Source organism: Gopherus flavomarginatus, chromosome 4, assembly GCF_025201925.1.
Source record: "Gopherus flavomarginatus isolate rGopFla2 chromosome 4, rGopFla2.mat.asm, whole genome shotgun sequence".
Lineage (NCBI taxonomy): Eukaryota > Metazoa > Chordata > Testudines > Testudinidae > Gopherus > Gopherus flavomarginatus.
This window is the reverse complement of record NC_066620.1, coordinates 60,457,378-60,479,499: the sequence shown is the minus strand read 5'-3', so window position 1 is coordinate 60,479,499 and position 22,122 is coordinate 60,457,378. Positions and strand designations below refer to the sequence as shown.

The following is a 22,122-nucleotide window of genomic DNA, read 5'->3' as shown; positions in this document are numbered from 1 at the left end:
GGGTGTGGTTGTTTGCTGCTTCTGCCAGTTCAGGCTCTTTGGCGCCCTCTGGCGTTGGGGTTGAAGATGGATTTGCAAGCACTGTTGTCAGTGCTGGCAACGGTTCTGGTGCTGGCTGTTTTTCCAGTTCCTGGTCTGGGACTGGAGTCACTGTGGCTGTTTCAGTTGGCATGGGATCCGGGTCCACTACCCTTGTCTGGGTCTCTGGTAACACAGATGGGGCCTCAGTGGACGGCTCAGGAACAGGAATGGGTCTGGAAGCTTGCCTGGTTTGGCTACGTGTAACCATTCCCACTCTCTTGGCCCGCTTCACCTGGTTGGCCAAATCTTCCCCCAGTAGCATGGGGATGGAATAATTGTCATAGACTGCAAAAGTCCACATTCCTGACCAGTCTTTGTACTGGACAGGCAGTTCAGCTGTAGGCAACTCTACAGCTTGTGACATGAAGGGGTAAATTGTAACTTTGGCCTTTGGGTTGATGAATTTGGGGTCGACGAAGGATTGGTGGATAGCTGACACTTGTGCCTGTGTCTCTCCACGCAGAAACCTTCTTTCCGCCCACTCTCAAAATTTCCTTTCGCTCCAAGGTTATTTGAGAGGCATCTGGGCCTGGGGATCTTTGGTGTGATGGTGGTATAATGAACTGCACTCGGTTGGGGTTCTTTGGGCAGTTGGCCTTTATATGTCCCGGTTCATTACACTTGAAGCATCTTCCATCTGACTGGTCACTGGGTCGAGGTGAGTTACTGGAGACTGGTGAGGTGGAAGAATAGGGCGTCTGTGGCTTTCCTTGGGTTGTCGGTGGGGTCATGTGCTGCCCTCGGTTATAGGGTTTATTGTCGGTGTGCCCCCTGGGGTATTCGCTCCCTTGGACAGTAGGTTTTTTTTCTTTTCTGCCACTTCCATCCATTTGGCTCCAATCTTCCCCACCTCGATTACCATTTTGGGCTTTCCATCTAGGATGTACCTTTCTATTTCCTCAGGAGCACCATCTAAGAACTGCTCCATTTGTATCAGGAGGTGCAGGTCGTCCAGATTGTTAACCTTTGTTCCCGATATCCAGGCTTCATAATTCTTTGCAATGTGGTAGGCGTGTCGGGGGAATGACACATCTGGTTTCCATTTTTGGTTTCTGAACCGCCGACGGGCATGTTCAGGTGATATCCCCATTCTGTATCTGGCCTTGGTTTTGAAAAAGTTTATAATCGTTCATTTTCTCCTTAGTCATTTCAGCCGCCACCTCTGCTAAGGGTCCACTGAGCAGTGGCCTCAATTCTACCATGTACTGGTCTTCAGAGATGCTGTACCCAAGGCAGGCTCTTTTAAAATTTTCTGAGAAGGCCTCAGTGTCATCACCTGCTTTGTAGGTGGGAAATTTCTTGTGCTGTGGAACCATTATTGGCGAAGAGTTGTTAGGATTGGCTGGGTTCTGTTGCTTAGCCTTTTCTAATTCCAGAGCCTGCCAGTGGGTTTCCCTCAGGAGTTCCAACTCTCTCCTGTGGGTAGCCTCTTTTTCTCTTTCCCTTAGCTCCATCTCTTTTTTTTTGTTTTATTTCTAGTTCTTGTATTTTTTTTTCCATATCTCGCTTGTGCTCTGCGTCTTTGATTTGAGCCTCTGCCTCCATTTTTGCCTTGGAAGTCATGGTTCCTGTTTTCTTGTGTTGGAGTGCCCTCTGCTGGTTTACTATCTGAATTACTGTTCCTCTGCTGCCTGCTCTGTTGCTAAGCAACAGGGTTTCTAACAAGCCTTCCTGAATAAAACTAGAACAAAAGGAAAACCTTCATTTGCATGTGTGTTCTGCTGGTGTAGTTGACTCACAGCTGGAGTTCTATTGTCTAACAAAAGACCCCTGTTCATCTTAATGGCCCTTGCCTGAGGCCATTTCTGTGCACAGCCAGATGGAGCAAGGAAAAAAAAAATTCTCTGGCTGTAAGTTAAAAAAACAAAAACAAAAAACCCTTCTCTCTGCTTACAAGCAGCTAACAGAGAAAAGAAAATTAATAATTTTAGTGGCTTTTGGATTCTTCTATCCCAACCGCTGCACACCATGTCAAGTATAATTCCCAATTCTGGACCTTAGCGTCCAAAATATGGGTACTAGCATGAATTCCCCTAAGCTTAATTACCAGCTTAGATCTGATAGGCTGCCACCAATCAGGAATTTTTAGGGCCTGATACCCTCTGGTCCCCCCAAAACCTTCCCAGGGGACCCCAAGACCCAGATTCCTTGAGTCTCACAACAAAGGGAAATAAGCTATTCCCTCCCCCCTCCCTTCTTCCTCCCAGCTCCTTCCCGCCCTGGGAACACTAAGAGATCGCCTGATTCAACTTTTTGAATCACCACACCGAGAGGAGTGTTACCTTCCGCCTGACCCAGAGGCAATACAAGCTGTGTTAATATAACACAGAGAAAATTTATCCTTCCCTTCTCCCCACCAATTCCCTTGAACCTTAACTAGGAGAAAAAAAAAATTAAACAGGTCTTAAAAGCAAAACTTTAAACCTTTTACTTTCTTTCTTATTTATCTCTGCACTTTAGATGGTAAAAAGTTATAGGGTCTTTCAACTATAAACAATAGAAGGAAACTTTCTCCAGCAGAAACACAATTTAAGCTACTTCCAGCAAGTACACATATGTAAATGGAAAAAAAAAAAACAAATTAAAAGACTATGACTGCCTTTTCTTACTCATAATTCTGAATAGATAAGAGACTGTAGCAGGTAGATTGGCAGAAACCTGATTGCACCTCTAGTCACATCCAGGACCCAGAGAGAACAAAGCCAAACCCAAACCCCACAAACAAAGGCTTCCCTCCCATGAGATTTGAAAGTATCTTGTCTTCTGATTGGTCCTCTGGTCAGGTGTTTGGAGTCCCTGTTTGTTAACCCTTTACAGGTAAGAGAGACATTAACCCTTAACTATCTGTTTATGACAGCAGCCGCCCGCGCCCCCCCCCCCCGAGTTCATGTTATGTCGGGTCAAATTATGTCGGGGTACAGGTGTATGTAGTTTATCTAAATGTTTTTTGACCATGTTCCACCCAAAAGCCTCGAGCAGCTTCTTACAAATTACCAAATCCCACAGGCCTTTAGCCGCAAAAGGTCGCGGTGATAGCGTTTGTGGAGCTGATGAGGCAGGGTTAACTTTTTTTAAATAAGGCAACTCATTAGCAATTTAAATCACCAAGTTGAAATCCTTCATTTTATTTAAATCAATTTTAATGAAATTTCTCATTTGTATTTATTTTCTAAAGGAAGATGCAGTCTCATTGATATAACCATTAAAACATGTTTATTTACAACTAAATATAGTGCCTTTATCCTAGATTTGGTTACATCTTTTTGATGTGTAGGAGGGTACACTACAAATGCATATGTTTAATTAAGCGATTATAGCATAGTATTTTCAGATTATTAATTGTACATTTTTAGTATGTTAGAAAATGATACTGCTTATTTACTAGATTTAGTTTTGCTCATTTTGTCAAGCTGCTGTTTAAACACACAACAGCATATGTTAGCATCTCTTATCAAAACATGTTTCACATCTACAACTAAATGATATATTAAACAGATTAACTAATCAGTTGATTGAATCAAGCTGATTATTTCAGATCAAACTGGATAAATTTTTAAATATGCCTGTGTGAAACTAACTGGAACTTAAGTGCCCACTTGCCTATATCTCTTGAAAAAGAGTTTCCTAAGTTACTTACCTCTTGTGCCATAGTAATAAAGCTTGATCTCAAAAGTTAGATTTTTTTTTTAAATTCCTGAATCTGTCTTTGAGTAAAAGGCTGCTTTTCAATATAAAGTTTTCAATAGGGGCTTATAGATTCAGCATATCTACTTTTTATGTAAATGTGGTGAGAGGGCAAAAAATACATTAAGGCCTGAACTACTTGTGTTAAATTCAGATTTCACTTTAAACAGGTTTTATTTTTAAAAGAGAGACTTACTATATATTTTTTTCTTTTTTCCAAAGGAACACTTTTTTTATCCACCCTCTTTTGAGGGGGAGCTTTTCATCATATTTGCATAAGTAATTGCTGATTATTGATGATCCCCTACAATTATAAGGGTTGTGGGTTTTTTGGGGTTTTTTTAAAAAGGGGGGTGGAATATTAGGACACTTCCTAAGATTACTGTCTTTCACAGGCTTGCTGTGTGACTTGCTCTGGTCAGATCCGGACAAAGATGTGCAAGGATGGGGCGAAAATGATCGTGGGGTCTCATTCACTTTTGGTGCTGATGTGGTCAGTAAATTTCTGAACCGTCATGATCTGGATTTGATCTGTCGAGCTCATCAGGTACAAACTCTACTATCTTTGCTACTTTAAATCTCCTTCTAGTCTTTCTTTGAGGTATTAGGCATTGAAAGTATTATCTTCATTTATATTTAGGATATTACTTGCAGGTATCTGGATTCTGCAAAATCCACTTTCCAATCTAGCATTTACAGTTTGACCAGATGTAGAGATCTTGGTACTTCCAGAACAGGGGTAGGCAACCTATGGCACGTGTGCCGAAGGCAGCACGCAAGCTGATTTTCAGTGGCACTCACACTGCCCACGTCCTGGCTACTAGTCTGAGGGGCTCTGCATTTTAATTTAATTTTAAATTAAGCTTCTTAAACATTTTTTGAAACCTTATTTACTTACTTACAACAATAGTTTAGTGTTATATTATAGACTTATATACCTTCTAAAAACATTAAAATGTATTACTGGCACACACAACCTTAATTTTGAGTGAATAAATGAAGACTCGGCACACCACTTCTGAAAGGTTGCCGACCCCTGTTCTAGAAGCACCAAATAGAGGCTATTCCTCAGAAACCAATATCTGTGAATACTTATTTCAGTTTCAACAACCATGATGTCATGCATACTCTGCCCCCCACATTATGTAATTGGTGTGACTGTTTTGTTTAGTGAGAGCATGTGGTGATTTTACTGGGGCAATTTAGGTGCCTAGGCTTCAAGAATGATGTAGAGTAGTGTCTTAAAAATAGGACATGGAATCAGAGGCACCGAGCAATACAACTTAAGCTAAAATTTAAGTGACATCTGATTTTGGCAGTCTACTTTTTTTGGGTCTCCAACTTAACACATACATTTACAGAGGTACTGAGCCCCTTTAAATTGTGGAAATATAAACAAATGTATTGAAATCTGCATTCCAGAGTTGCTATCTTTTATTCTGGTTCCAGTACACACACACATTTTCCCATGGAAGAATCTATTTGTGTGATTTGTTAAAGATTCTGAAACTGTACTTGATGCTTAAGTACACAGATGACTTGAATGTTAAATGTTTCTATTCAAACGGAATATCAGTGTTTCTATTCAAGCTCCATAGACTAAGAATTGACCTCTCTTGAGAGTGGATCCCATCTTGGAGTTAAGTTTCATTACTTGTACTGTGTTTTTAAATTAACTTTTTTTCTACTTCTGGTAAATAAAATGATGCAGGCTTTTACTGCATGTCTTGCAGTAACAAAATTTTGCACAGGCACTTTGATTGGACACTCATGGATCTGTCTCCACTGATGCAAGTCACAGATCTTTTCTCCTGCAGCAATAATTGTGACAGACTGTAGGTGTTTCAAGATCAGTACCTTCAGATGGCTTTGCTGCCAGTGTATCAGATGTTCAGTCTCTTTAAAAACATGCAATGTAGTTGTAGCTTTGTTGGTCCAAGGATGTTAGGGGCAAGGTGGGTGAGGTAATATCTTTTATTAGACCAACTTCTATTGGTGAGTGAGAGAAGCTTTTGAGCCACACACAGCTCTTCAGGTCTGGGAAAGATACTCCCAGCATAACAGCAATACGCAAGGTGGAACAGATAGTTTAGTATAATTAGTTAGCACATACTGGAAGGGACCATTCAAGGTAGAGTAGTCAGTTAACACATGCAGTCATGGGACAAAAGAAGTGTTAGACTGTAACGATCCATAAATCCAGTCTCTCTGTTCAGCCCATTATTTTTAGTGTCTAGCAAAGTAATGAATTTTAAGCTCCCAGGCTTTGTCTTCTGAAAATGTTGAATAGTTTTCCAGTTCATGATCAAACCAGCAGACAAAGGGGTGCTATTGTAGTCCTCAACCATGATTGTGTTAACAAAGCCAACTGACAGCTCTCCAGCACCACTTATTATAAAGAACTCAAAAGACCCACACCATGATTTACCCAGTAACTTAAGCATATCATCAAATCCTTCCCCAAACAATTCTAAGAGAAACTCTACAAACTCACCCCCCATGAACCCATCCCAGGGACCTTCTACATGCTTCCCAAGATGTACAAACAAGGGAACCCAGGCAGAGCCATCGATAAACATCTCATGGCTCAATATGAAGAAATATTGGGACCTATAGAAACTATCCTCAAACCATTCCCTGCACAAAGGGCCACTTTCCTCCAGGGCACAACTGACTTCCTCCACAAACTTTGCAATATTAAAAGCCTCCCTCAGAACACCATCCACACCATCATGGATATCACTTCCCTAAACACAGCATCCCTTACAATGATGGCATAGCTGCCTGCCTCAAATATTTACAAGACAATGGATGACCCTCAGGTGCCCACCCCAAATGCATCGCCAAACTCATCCATTTCATCCTCACTCATAACAATTTTATGTTCAACAACGAACTTTGTCCAAACCATGGGAACAGCCAGGGGTACTGGAATGGCTCCCCAATATGGTAACCGTGGAGATTAATGGAAGGAGGAGGCACACATCAGAGCCCTAGGGGGGCTCACGTTAGGACCCTAGTGGGACTCTGGGTGGTTGCTACTTCCCGCCACCCAACACAGATGTAATGAGGTTGAGTAGTGTCCGCAAAGGAGAAACTAAACAACTAATTATTTCTCAAGAAAGGTTTTTAATAACTTATGACTATAAAGGCAAAACAGACAATGTGCCTAATGACTTTACATGTACTGTAACCATCCCCAACCAGTACAAGTTCATATGCAATACTGATACATTAATCAACTATAGTTTACTAATTTTAACCTAACTATTAACTTGTTTAACAACTTATAAACTTTTACTGACTTTTATGATAAACTTGATGGTAACTTATAGTGAAGTCAGGCACAGCGACTTGTTAAACCACTATGATTTATAAACTAACTTCACCAGTGCTGTACCTGCTTTCAGCAAGGCACAAAACATATATAGTTACTATATATTGATTAACTATTGACTACTGCTATTTTTAAACAACTTAAACTTAAGTCTGTATTAATCCTATAGGTTAAGATTACCCAGCTCGAGCATAACCAGACCTTTTAAAAATCTTACCCTGCCTTCGTCCAAAGATGATACATTGCCTTCAGTTGACCATTTCCTGCAGTGGCCAGGCACAGATGGTCAGTGAAGTGCAAGTCCCTTTGGTTCAGGGGGTGTATGTGAGCCTGACGAAGAGCAATTTCTTTTAGGTGTACACACACACACACACACACACACACACACACACACACACACACACACACACACACCTCTGCATCTTATTTATACAGTATTTGCTGGCCATGTTTCAAAACAAGTCAACCAATCAAGGTGACCAAATATTCTAGGGTGGCATTTGCGGTTTTGAAGTTATGAACTGTGCACCAGTGCTCAGCTCATTTCTTCTCTGTGCAGCTAATAGTGGTCAATTTGCTAGACTCAAAAATGCTCAAATCAGCTTAGAGGTATTTGGTTGCAGAGCATAGTAACCACAAGTCTGTATCTACCTTGACAGAGTTTTCTTTTTAGTCTATAAAGCTTCCTAGATAGATTATGCTTATGCTTGCAGGATTCTACTGTACTTGCTTCTTACAGCTTCCAGAAGTTTGAGGCCTAACAGTACTTAGCCTGACACTACTTGACAAGGCTTGTGCACATTAATCACACCAACCTCTTTATGGGCCACCTTGAAGATGAATTTCTGGACAAATGCACCGCAGAACAAATGATATACCTGATATACATCAATGATATTTTCATACTCTGGACAGACAGCTTAAACTGCCCCATAGACTTATACCACAACTTCAACAACCAGCACCCATCCATTAAATTCTCTCTGGAACACTCCCCCAGTAGCATCCGTTTTAGCCCTACAGACAACCATATACAAGAAACCCACAGATCACTACACCTACCTTAATAGATCCCTTAACCACCCCAAACATACCAAGCAATCTGTTAAGTACAGCCAGGCACTCAGATACCACAGTATGTACTCCAAGGAATAAGTCTGGAATATATACCTTAACACACTTTAAAACCGCCTTCACCAAACAAGGGCACTCCATCAAACAAGTAGATCGTATCATGGAATGAGCAACCCAAGTACCCCAAGAGAACCTGCTTCAATACAGAAATAACCCCCCCTTCCCGCCCTCCTGACCATACTCCCCTAGTTATCACCTACTGCCCCACACTGGGACCCATACAGTGACTCATCAAACTACAACCCATACTTAAAGGGGACTCCATCCTGAAAGAAATCTTTCAGGAACCCCCACTTCTGCTTTTCAAACAATCCCCGAACCTCTCCAAGCTCTTAATCATCAGAAGCAAACTCCACACAGACCAGGACACACCAACTCAAAGCTGCACTAGACCCTGCCAGAACAGAGATGCAAAATCTTGCGGCCATCTCCACTGCTACAATGATCAGCACCCTCTACAACACATCTTTCATGATCCATGGATAATCCTACATGTGCCTATCACAACATATGGTGTATCTCATCCAGTGCACTAAATGCCCCAGTAACTCTGTGGGTGAAACCAGACTATCACTGGGCTCTTGAATAAACTCACATAGGAAAATAAGACAAATAACATCACCTGTGGGTGAACACTTACCACAAAGCAGTCCCTCTATCTGACCTATCGGTCGTCATCCTCAAAGGAAGCCTGCGCAACATTTTCAAAATACAAGTGTGGTAGCTTAAATTCATTATTATTCTATACACTAAAACCCATGGATTGAACAGACCCTGGATTTATAGTTGCTTATAACAATCTGTAACCTGCCAAACCCCCCCCCCCTTTTTTTTTTTTTTTTTTTTGTCCTATGACTGCAGAGGCATTAACAGGCCACTCTGCCTTGAATGGTTGATTTAGAATATGTGCTAACTGCTTAAGCTAAACTATCTGTTCCACCTTGCATTTTGCTGTGATGCTGGGAATACCTTTCCCAGACCTGAAGAAGAGCTCTATGTGAGCGCGAAAGCTTGTCTCTCACCAACAGAAGTTGGTCCAATAAAAGATATGATCTCATCTACCTTGTCTCTTTAAAAACATCCTTCTAGGCATTGTTGTTGCAAAATAGCTTCACAATTTTATGTCTGGAATATCTTTATGGATTTTAGGCAAACAATAGTGTTAATGTAACCGTTACCCTGACAATGAGGATTAGCTGGCCATAGAAACTATTTTATTGTAGGCATACATTTTGTCTTTCATTGCCCCATGGTATGTCTGTGGTGGTGGTGGGATGCAGCATGGAGATCTGCCTTACCTAGGTACTGGTCATTCTTGCACTATAGTTTGAGCTGGATTACTGCTTTCTCTTTAGTAAAGAGAGTGAATATCTCTGGCAGAAGCTAATTCTTTTAAGTACAGTAGAATCATTTTCATGAAAGCTCTTTAGAACATGGGAATTGTAACATGTTAAAGGGGTTTTTATGAATGGCACCAGGGTATAGTAAGAGAATGATACGGGATGCAGTAGTAATGTGGTACCTTTTAAAAATATTATCTAAAATATTTGTTGAATTATAAAACTTCTCTTTTGTACTCAGTATAAGGTTTCCAAATATTTATCTATTGAGAGCATGGTCACCAAACTTCGAGTTTGAAAATCTTAATCTAATTTATCAGCATATTAGCTATAATTGTTTTTAAGCTATTTGATTTCAAATACTTAATTTTTTTTCTGATTTGGCACCACAGCCCAGTGTTGTGTCCACCTCTCAATCATTAAATGTTGTTCCTTTCACTGCCTACTTGTCCGTAACATAAGCAATTGCTGCCTGCTTGAGAACTTGAGTTTAGGTCATAGAATGAATCTAATTCCTGCAGGGTTTATTGTCTCAGTAGATAGCTGTATTGACTTCAGCTGCTTTTTGTGTTTTCCCCTCTCCTCCCATTAACAGGTGGTTGAAGATGGTTATGAATTCTTTGCTAAACGACAGTTGGTCACCCTATTTTCAGCTCCAAATTACTGTGGAGAGTTTGATAATGCTGGAGGCATGATGAGCGTGGATGAAACTTTGATGTGTTCCTTTCAGGTATACTATGCTGCTAGATTAAAACTTAGTCGGTGTTCTTTTCTAGTGGATAGGTTTATAGAAACTATAAATTGGCACTCAACATGTGCCACTAAGAGAAAATAAGCTTCAGAAGATGGTTCTACACAGTGAGCTGGCATCAAACCAACCACAGTGAGCTCTTTAAGAGGGCTGGAATTCCTGTAAATAAACTTGCCATGTTCCATAGCTGCCATATGCTAGATTCTTGTATGCATTCTCAGTGCACATTTAGAACTGGATTTAATCTTCCTTCTGAGTCCAATTCCGGGCAGCAGAACAAATCCTTATTCAGAGATGATGGCATCCTGTAATGTGACTCCTTGACTAGTGTTTTCTTTCTGCTTCAGACAAGTCACATACTAGTAGCTCTTGTTTTTTACCTAGATAGAACAGTCACAATCAAAAGCAGTTGAAAAGGAAGTCCATCAATAGAGAGTAATATGTGGAGACATGAGTGGGATAAAGAAATAAACAGGGTGGCGAGGTTTATATTCTACGCTTTTGCTCCTCAAAAGTAATCGGCTACAGTGAAAAATTTGAATTGTCCCATTGACTCAGAGTATAGAATGTATCTCAATTGTCATGGACTTATTAAAATGTTTCATTGTTGTTTCAAAGATATTGAAACCATCTGAAAAGAAAGCCAAGTACCAGTATGGTGGATTGAATTCTGGACGTCCAGTCACTCCACCTCGTACAGCTAATCCACCGAAGAAGAGGTGAAGAAAGGAACAATGTCAAAACACCACCAGATCTATCAAGGACAAAACTCCATATTACAGTATATAATTGTGCACTGTAAAACCATCCAGCCATTTGACACCCTTTATGATGTCACACGTTTAACTTAAAGAGACGGGTAAAGGATCTTTACTAATTTTTTCTAGCAGAAAGATGTGCGACACTGTATTGTAACAAGTATAGCTCCAAGTTCTAATATCCAATGTAGAGTAAAATCCAGATTTAAAAAAATCTGTTGAATTACATATTCACTTATCACGGTTTTTAAAGTTGACCAACATCCCAGTTAAAACTTGATGTAATAGTTTAACCAGATGAGCATGATGTTCCATTCGTGTAATGTGGTCTTATTGTTGCTTGATTGCTTTTACTTTGGTTATTTTGTAGCTAGAATGATGCAGATATGGTATCTAGTTGTGTTCCCTGGCTTTTTTTTTTAAACGAAATACGGAAGGGGCTTTTTGGGGACAGCCACTGTTTTTTTTTCCATTCCCCCCCCCCTCATTCTTTGTAAACTTGCTGTTTAAATGTGTTCCCCATTGTAATAAAAAGGTGATAGGATGGTAGTGAATAAAAAAGGCAAACTATGTCTAAATTAGTGACCCAATAATGCACCCTGACAGTCAGCATTGTTTGAGGGACAGAAAACTGTCTTGCTTTTTAACTTAAATTGCCACAGAATGGATTTGCGCACTACACTGTTTTAAATTATTGACATTACACTGTGCAGTGGCACTTCACTTAAGACTAAAATGGTATTGCCTATTAGTTGGTAATGTGATTGTGGTACCTTGGCTTTAGGTTTTATTAGCACGAAACACCTTTGGCATGCTTAGCTTCCCAGTAACATACTATCTGCATCAGAATGCATCTTGCATAGCTCCACAAAACATGAAGATCTTTATTTGATAAGCCTTGGAAAGCTGAAGTTTTTTCATGAGGGTGTATTTAAATGGGTGTTAACCTACCATTCACTGATCAACTGACCAGTAATGGTTGAACTGTCTAATATTGCCATGTGAATGTTCTACATGATTGTAAGGCTTATGTCACTAAAGATTATATACTGGATTTTCATGATCAAAGTTCATATATTGTATAGACTTTTGCTTTGTAGTGTACTATAGTAGCAATAATTTCTGTACATGATCAAGAGTTATGCAGTGTTTCTTTTCTTGTTCTCTTTCTTAAGGTTCATATTGACAAATGGCAAGGTGTAAGGAAGTTATAAAGTTAGTAATAGGGTAAAAATTGTAAGACACAGATTTGATAAGATGCAACACTATTGGATATGATTATAACAGTTTTTATTGAACATGGCAAATTTGCCAAGATTCTTTGGGGGAAGGCTTCAGATTTATACCATTCTAAATGTGCAACAGTAGATGTAAAACTCTTGACTTTAATATTGTCTTTGAAAATGTTAAATTGAGGATTCTGGCAACTTACATTTTATGAGCTGGCACAGTATATAATGCAAGAGAGTGATTTCTGACACAGTTAAAAGTTCTTCAAAATGGATTTAAATCTTTTTTTCTAATTCCATTTTGTTTTAAATGCATATTTTAAATGTAGTTTTTCATTTAGTAAAAGTTGTCTAATTGATTTTGAAGTCTGTCTGGTTATTTTAAAACTTTTCAATTGATTTTGTTCATACTTATCTTTCCGTTCTTGAGGCAGACTGGATCAGCTGCTGTTTGGACAGTGGTTTACAGTGTTTTTGAAGCGAGCACTGATATTAATTACTTATAGACTCATAGACTTTAAGGTCAGAAGGGACCTTTATAATCATCTAGTCCGACCCCCTGCACAAAGCAGGCCACAGAATCTCACCAACCCACTCCTGTAACAAACCCCTAACCTATGTCTGAGTTATTCAAGTCATCAAATTGTGGTTTGAAGGCCTCAAGCTGCAGAGAATCCTTCGGCAAGTGACCCATGCCCCATGCTGAAGAGGAAGGCGAAAAACCTCCACAGCCTTTGCCAATCTGCCCTGGAGGAAAATTCCTTCCTGACCCCAATATGGCGATCAGTTAAACCCTGAGCATGTGGGCAAGACTCACCAGACAGCACCCAGGAAAGAATTCTCTGTAGTTACTCAGATCCCATCCCATCACAGACCACTGGGCATACTTACCTGCTGATAATCAAAGATCAGTTGCCAAATTAATTGCTAAAATTAGGCTATCCCATCATACCATCCCCTCCATAAATTTATCAAGTTTAGTCTTAAAGCCAGATATGTCTTTAGCCCCCACTTCTTCCCTTGGAAGGCTGTTTCAGAATTTCACTCCTCTGATGGTTAGAAACCTTTGTTTAATTTCAAGTCTAAAGTTCCTAATGTCCAGTTTATATCTGTTTGTTCTTGTGTCCACATTGGTATTAAGCTTAAATAATTCCTCTCCCTCCCTAATATTTATCCCTCTGATATATTTATAAAGAGCAATCATATCCCCCCTCAACCTTCTTTAGCTTAGGCTAAACAAGCCAAGCTCTTTGAATCTCCTTTCATAAGACAGGTTTTCCATTCCTCGGATCATCCTAGTAGCCCTTCTGTATACCTGTTCCAGTTTGAATTCATCCTTCTTAAACGTGGGAGACCAGAACTGCACACAGTATTCCAGATGAGGTCTCACCAGTGCCTTGTATAACAGTACTAACACCTCATCTTTGCTGGAAATACCTTGCCTGATGCATCCTAAAACTGCATTAGCTTTTTTAATGGCCATATCACATTGGCTGTTCATAGTCATCCTGTGATCAACCAATACGCCGAGGTCCTCCTCCTCCTCTGTTACTTCCAACTGATGCATCTCCAATTTGTAACTAAAATTCTTGTTATTACTCCCTGAATGCATGACCTTGCACTTTTCACTATTAAATTTCATCCTATTACTATTACTCCAGTTTACAAAGTCATCCAGATCTTTCTGTAGGATATCCCGGTCCTTCTCTGTGGTAGCAATACCTCCCAGCTTTGTCATCCACAAACTTTTTATTAGCACATTCCCACTTTTTGTGCCAAAGTCACTAATAATAAGATTGGTGCCAAAACGATCCCTGAGGAACTCCACTAGTAACCTCCTTACAGTTCACCTTTCAGTACGACACGTTGTAGTCTCCCCTTTAACCGGTTCCTTATCCACCTTTCAATTTTCCTATTGATCCCCATCTTTTCCAATTTAACTAATTCCCCATATGGAACTGTATCAAATGCCTTACTGAAATTGAGGTAAATTAGATCCACTGCATTTCCTTTGTCTAAAAAAATCTGTTACCTTTTCAAAGAAGATCAGGTTGGTTTGGCACGATCTACCTTTTGTAAAACCATGTTGTTTTTTGTCCCAATTACCATTGACTTCAATGTCCTTAACTACTTTCTCCTTCAAAATTTTTTCCAAAACCTTACATACTCCAGATGTCAAACTAACAGGCCTATAGTTACTCAGATCACTTTTTTCCCTTTCTTAAAAATAGGAACTCTGTTAGCAATTCTCCAGTCATATGGTACAACCCCTGAGTTTACTGATTCATTAAAAATTCTTGCTAATGGCTTGCAATTTCATGTGCCAATTCCTTTAATATTCTTGGATGAAGATTATCTGGGCCCTCCGATTTCATCCCATTAAGCTGTTCGAGTTTTGGCTTCTACCTCGTATGTGGCAATATCTAACTCCATAGCCTCATTCCCATTTGTCATCCTACCATTATCCCTAAGCTCCTCATTAGCTTCATTAAAGACTGAGGCTAAGTATTTGTTTAGATATTGGGCAATGCCTAGGTTATCCTTAGCCTCCATTCCATCCTCAGTGTTTAGCGGTCCCACTTCTTTCTTTGTTTTTCTTCTTATTTTTATGGCTATAGAACCGTTTACTGTTGGTTTTAATTCCCTTTGCAAGGTCCAACTCTACATGGCTTTTGGCCTTTCTCACTTTATCCCTACATGTTCTGACCTCACTAAGATAGCTTTCCTTGCTAATCCCTCCCATCTTCCACTCCTTGTTAGGCTTTCTGATTTTTCTTAATCACCTCTCTAAGATGCGTGCTCATCCAGCTTGGTCTACAACTCCTGTCTATGATTTTTTTTTTTCTTCCCCCTTTCTTGGGATGCAGGCTTCTGATAGTTTCTGCAACTTTGACTTGAAGTAATTCCAGGCCTCCTCCCACTTTTAGATCCCCAAGTTCTTCAGTCCAATCCACTTCCCTAACTAATTTCCTTAATTCTTTAAAGTTAGCCCTTTTGAAATCAAAAACCCTAGTCCCAGATATATTTTTGTTTATCCTTCGATTTAGTTTGAACTGAATTAGCTCATGATCACTCAAACCAAAGTTGTCCCCTACAATCATTTCTTCTGAGGTCCTCACTACTCACCAAAACCAAATCTAAAATGGCATCCCCTCTTGCTGGTTCTTCAACTACTTGGTTAAGAAATTCATCACCTATCACATCCAGAAAAATCTGAGTCCTATTATTACGAGCACTTGTCCTCCAGTCTATATATCTGGGAAGTTAGTCTCCCATGATCACAATTCCCATTGGTGTTTACTTCATTAAAAACATTAGAGGTCTCTATCCATATCCAGATCTGATCCTGGCGGTCTGTAGCACACCCCAAACACTATCTCAGGGGAGGCTCTAGTAACTTTCTTTCCCAGTGTGATTTTTGCCCGGACAGACTGTCTTATCCATTCCATCACTTCTTATTTCTTTACAGTTAACCACATCATGATATACAGTGCTATTCCACCACCTTTGCCTTTATTTCTGTCTTTCCTAAACAGCACAGCCTTCAATACCTGTACTCTAGTCATGACTAGTATTCCACCATGTTTCTGTTATCCCTATAATATCTGGTTTCACTTCCTGCACCAGTAGCTCTAGTTCCTCCATTTTGTTACTTAGGCTCCTCGCATTAGTGTACAAACATCTTAATTTTTGCTGTTTGGTTTCACTGACATTCTTTACCCGGTTAGGCACAGACATTCTACCACCATTATCACCAGTTAGACTGTTATCTATACTACCCTTCCTCCTTATGTCCATTCTCCTGCCCACAGCTGCATCCTCTTACTTTTTCTTCCCTCTCAATGTTGAATTCCAGTGTGGAGATTACCTGGACATCTCTCAACAATCTCACCCAAATTCCTCATTTAAAGCTCTCTTAATCAGTTGTGCCAGCCTCCATCCTAGAAGTTTATTTCCCTCCTTACTCAGGTGAAGTCCATCCCGAGAGAACAGTCCTCTGTCCATGAATGCTTCCCAGTGGCCATACATCCCAAAGCCCTCCTTATAGCAGCACTGCCTGAGCCATCTGTTGATCGCTAAAATCTTGTCACACCTTTGTTGCCCTTCTCTAGGAATAGGCAGAAACCCACTGAAGATCACCTGAGCCTCAATTTCCTTAAGCGTCTTCCCCAGTCTGGCATAGTCACCCTTGATACGTTCCAGCGAGAATCTAGCTGTATCATTTGTTCCCACATGAAGGACAATCAGCGGATTCTTTCCTGCTCCTGTTAGGATCCTTTTCAGCCTCAGGTCCACATCCCATATCTTAGCACCTGGCAGACATCACACCCTTTTTTTCTTCGGATCAGCTCTAGTTACAAGCCTGTCTGTTCTCAGTAAGGAGTCCCCAATCACGTAGACCTGCCTTTTCCTAGTGATGGTGTGATTCTCCGGTCTATCCCCTGTTCCCTCTGGCTGCAAATCCTCTTGATTCGTATTCACCCTTGCAATCCTCTGCAACCCATCCCGTATCCTCCTAGGGCTCATATTTATTTGGTGTTGTCTCCGTTGACTCTTCCCCTCTTCCTATGGAGCTAGCTGCTCTTCTCTTCTTCCGTGCCCTCTCACCTTCAGCGACCACCTGCTGTGCCACTTCTTCAATTTCCAACTCTGCAAACCTGTTCCTGAGTTCTATTTCTCCTTCGCTAGCCTGTCTTTTCCTCTGCCTGGTTCTCTTAGTCACTTGCTTCCACCGTCCACTTTCCTCACCCAGCAGTCTCCCTTCAGAATTCTTTGGTCCTGTTTCCATCTGCAAGTCTGAGCTTATCCCTTCAGCCTCCTCATGTCTTTGCTCCATCATCCGCTCGAACCCCCTTCTACACTCTACCGGAGTTTCCACCTGCATCTCCAGTCCTCAGATCTTTTCTTTGATCAGCTTTATCAGGCGGCACTTCATGCAGACTAAACTCTTTTCAGGTACCCCCTCCAGGATCGTGTACATGCCGCAGCTTCCACATCCAGTCATCCTCATTGTTTCTTGCACTGCTGCCTCTGTATCGGTCATAGCCTTCCCACCTAAATCCTGTTAGTCCAGGAAACACAAACCAAAACAAACCCCCAACAGGCACCAGAACACCAGCAGACCACCACCCACTCCCTTCACTAGGCTGTCAGTTCCTCTGCTTAGGTCTCTACATCTCCCCTGCAACCTCCCCCTGTAAACTCCTACTGAAAACCCCTTGTTTACAGCTCTGTTTGCTTGCTCCTGTGCTGCTTCAGCTGTCTATATGGTTCATAATGTTACAGAATTGTAACAGGACAGCTATGATACTTTTGAGTTTATCAATGATGTCTGTATCAGTTCAAGTTTGGAAAGGCTGGATTTCTAATGGCCAAGCACTGGTCTCCAAAATTCCCCCCTCCCCCTCCAAAGGGGAGGGGGAGAATCACAATATCAAGTACAGGCAAGTCTCCTCTTACACAGGGGTTCCGTTCTGCGGTTAGCGCCTAAAGCGAAAACCGCGTATAGTCAAAATTACATTGAGTTGAATGGCGGGCGGAATTGCCCGCACTACAAAAACAGTATTTAAATTATTTTTTTTTTTGGCCGACCCATGTAAAGCTGAAATCGCGCATGTTAAATGCACGTAAGATGCGACAGACCTGTAGTAAGGTTAATACTTTCAATATTGAAGCAAAATTTGGAAATGCCTTTTGTATTCTGAAATACCAAGGTCTAGAGTTGGATAGTATAGCACGTTATGTGTATAATGCGCTCACTTGTGTTGGAAATGTTCCCTCTGGGTGATCTTCAGAAGAGAATTCAAATGTCTTCAGAGAGTGGCTCTTAGCGTTGTGTTTTTTTTAATTCCTATTTCCTTTTTATAATAAAAATTGAAGTAATGTTTCTCCTGGAGAACTAACATCATACACTGGTGATACCATACAAGTGAAATCTGACTGAGAGGAAGTGATTTTTAGACAGAGTAGGGGGATGGACTTAACAGCTGTAACTAAAATGCTAGAATAAATTGTCTATTAGACTGAATATCCCTGCCTCATCCAGGGCTGACAGCTCCTGTTCCACATCTAAAATATTCAGCAAAACAAGGAGAAAACAGTATTGACATTCTTGATACTTTGAGGGCAAACAGAAACAAACTTTAAAAAAAGTTAAAACTAATGCCTGTGTTCATCAAACAAGGAATTAATATCGTAGTGAATTCTATAATGATGCAGTTATATGCTTGGCAATGTTAAATACTACTTACCAGTCTTTTTTTATCTTGACATGAATGAGAGGTGATGTGTAACAAATGAAATTTATCACAGATGTCCCCCCTCCCCCGCCATGCAAAACGTAATAGTGAAAACAGAACACTTAACCTTTAACTGCATTGAAGGGCAAAACTAACTGAAGCAAAAGAGCTTTCAGATTTAGTCCATACATCAATGGCTTTCATAATTTCACTTGCTTAGAAATGCATTGGGTGGTTTTCAGGTGTGGAGAATGAGTAGGATCCCAATTTTCTTGGAAGATTGGAAGATATACGGTACTATAAAAGCATTGTCCTGACTTATGGTAAGACTTGAGGGAATTAAAGTTTCTACATTAGGGGGCTTCTAAACATTGCTATAATGAGTTAACATTTGCGTTAACCTACTAAATATTGAATTTGAGGAGTTTATTATGGTTGAGACCATAGCTCACTTTGAGATCTACAAATATATAAATATAAAAAGCATTTTACAAAGGAATGGAAATCTCCATTTTACAGATGAGCAGACTGAGGCGCAGAATTCTCAAATTTAAAAAAAAGATGGAGAAAGAGGAAAGATTTATTTTTAAATGTCATTGAGATATAAGTCACTAAAGCAGTGTCCACTACAGAAATTTGGCACACTACCATGATGGTTATAGCACACTTCTAATGTATATTTTGTTCACACAAGTGCTTGTAATGCTATAATAAACTTTTAAGTTAGTCTTGCAAGACTATACCACACTGTGGTCCACCATTGTCAGTGTCCACTGGTGCAGTGTTGGTATGGAAAGATTGCTGGTGTAATTGGCCTATGGTGTGCCATGCAGTGCTTAGGTGGCCAGTCTGGTCTACTTTCCGCATTTCACTTTCCAGGCATCAAGTTAGCAGCAGCCTCCAACTATACAAAAAATATTCACTCTGGAGCAAACCTGTGTGAAGCTTGTGCTGGGAAAACTGCAGTGATTAATTTGATTCAGGTCACCTGCATGTCTCCAAAGAGGTGCTCTCAAGCATTCGTTCAGTTGGCCAAAGGCAGACGTGTTGACACTGGTAGCTGAAGAGAGGTGATTTAGGGTCAATTGAATTCTGCTCTGCAATATTTTAGTGCAGTGACAGTCAGCTAAAGGGCCAATCATACATTGGGGGAGATACTTTTGGCCTGCTCTGCTCCATTTGTCCCATTCAGGTAATACAGAAGAAGCAGAAACCATCCCCAAATCCCCCTCTGGGGATTCCATCAATGTGAATGAGGTGTTGGCAGCATATTCAGCACCTTTTATCTTCCTCCCCGTAGTCTTTGGTACAGGGATCATGTTGTGGGCAGGAACGGTGAGTGGCTAATGTGTGCTATCCTCTGGTTATCAACAGCTGGCGTATGGTTCTTGGTAACCATTTCCAGCTGGTCAGAGAATCAGTCAGTCATAACTGTTTTTTTTGCCTACAGTTTTTTGTCCCTCTTGAGCGCAGAGAGGAGGGGAAGCTGCCCATTGCTAGGGGCTCCCCTGAACTCAGGCAGAGCCACTCAAGCATCTGTCCTTCTTTCCTGGGGTTCTTACAGCTTTGCAGGTGATGGAGCAGCCAGAACCATCTTCTTCTCCCTCCCCAGCAAAGCAGCAGGAGAGCTGCTGATCAACTGCAGCAAGCAAGAGAGCAGCTTCTCAGTCCTCCTGCCTTGCATCTGGTAGTGCAGAGGAAGCAGTAAGAGGCAATGTCCCCTCTGCCTCCTTGTGGTCACATGGCTGATTGACACTTCAACTGAATTACTAGGTGCAATTTGAGAAGCACATTTTTCGATTCATAATAATGAAAAATTTTCTTAAGTTACCCTGAAGGGCCACAAGTTTGGAAACTGCTGCTTTGACGCATTGGTTCTCAAACTTGTCCAAAGAGAATGTGCTAGTGGCTTGTAGAGAACTGGCTTATCATATAAAACAGCTAGAAATATTTATTACGTAGGTGGCACGTGGATATTAGCAATTGCAAATGAAGCAACGTGGTTCACAAGTTAATCAAAATACAGCCTACACTAGAAAAGATTTTTAGATGCTCTTTTCATGTATAGATAGGCACCATTTAGAGTGTTAAGCAGTAAAGCAAGAAGATAGAGATGGATGTTGTATAGTAAGCCCTGGAACAATAAACTAGTCTGATTTACGGGGGAAAATTCACCCCTTTTGCAAAGAGCTGGCCTGAGTTCTCAGGACTTGCATTTCTATCTAGCCCAAAGTGCTTTTGGATTGTATTGGTGAGGGACACGGAGGTTATAGATAGGAACAGGAGAGGCAGACCTCCCAGTATCTGCAAGAGGTAGGTAAGATTCCTCCACAGGAAAGACTACACACTCCTTCAGGGATGGATTGTGGCCATTTCTGATTTGTTGGTAGATTGCTATATACCACATGCCATCTCTACTATCTTTCTCCTAGTGTGACAAGATGATGGGTGAGGTAATATTTTATTGGACCATCTTCTATTAGCAAGAGAGAAGCTTTTGAGCTCTAGGACACCAATTCAAGTTCAGCTCCAAGTCAGTAGTGAGTGAAAGTTCTTGCTATCGGATGGCCACCTGATTGTCTTCATGGACTGATTTTATTGGTCTAATTCCCTTTCCAGTGGACAGGTGTTTATATCACATTTAGCTTCGCTGCTGGTAATTTCATTAGGGAGGGTTAAAACTGAAGGCTGATAAACACTAGACCAGATTCTTAAACTTCATTGCACCGTGACCCTCTTCTGACAACAAAAATTGTTACACCACTCCAGGAGGGGGGGACTGAAGTCTGAGCCAGCCCAAGCTCTGCCACCCTGGACAGGGGAGCCAAAGCCAGAGCCCCACTTCCCCCAGTTGGGGTGGGGGAGGCTGTAATTTGAGACCTTCCACCCCAGGCTGAAGCTCTTGAGCTTTGGCCCCGGCCAGTGGGGCTTGGGCTTCAGCTTTGGCCCTTGGCCCCAGCAAGTGTAACGCCAGCCCTGGTGGCCCCATTAAAATGGGGTGATGACCCACTTTGGGGTCTCAACCCACAGTTTGAGAACTGCTGCACTAGAAAACTAGATTGACCCAGCTGCATTGCTCAGAGTCATGACAAATCCACAATCCTGAGTAACTTGAAAAGCTGCGACTTCTTAAGTGTAGACCTGCCCTTAGACTAGACTGCTCTTTGCCTCCCAGTTTCCTCTTCTCATTTGTTCCAGATTCTCTTTGAGTCTTAATTTTGCACATTTTCACTGTAGTGAGTTAATGTGATAGTTCTGTGCAAGGATCCATTGTAGTCTTGTTTTGTTTTGTTTTGGGTTTGTTCTTCCAGTGAGCTGTAATTTTCAATTAGCATGGGATTGGTTGTACCACTGATCAGGAAGATAAGGTTGCTGAGCCAATAGAGTGATGATATATATGTGAATCATAATTTGTTTGGATTTAGTTTTCTATTTTCTAGTACTTGCTGTTTAACATATATCATAGTAACACCTAAACACTTCAACCAAGATGGCCCTATTGTGCTAGGTATATAAATGATTGTCTCTGTCCCAAAGACTTGTGGTGTTTGGAAATGTTTGTGGCTTTG

The 22,122-nt window shown here is 40.9% G+C and overlaps 1 protein-coding gene across 1 annotated transcript in view; it reads left to right on the top strand.

Annotated features, from left to right (window-relative positions):
- The window catches only part of PPP1CB (protein phosphatase 1 catalytic subunit beta), a 55,865-nt gene extending 43,192 nt beyond the window's left edge, over window positions 1-12,673 (top strand). Inside the window, exons 6-8 of the mRNA XM_050948619.1 lie at window positions 4,161-4,312; window positions 10,172-10,306; window positions 10,946-12,673. Of these exons, the coding sequence (XP_050804576.1) occupies window positions 4,161-4,312; window positions 10,172-10,306; window positions 10,946-11,050 (392 nt within the window). The 3' untranslated portion in view covers window positions 11,051-12,673. The remainder of the gene's footprint in view (window positions 1-4,160; window positions 4,313-10,171; window positions 10,307-10,945) is intronic.
- The last annotated feature ends 9,449 nt before the right edge of the window (window positions 12,674-22,122 follow it).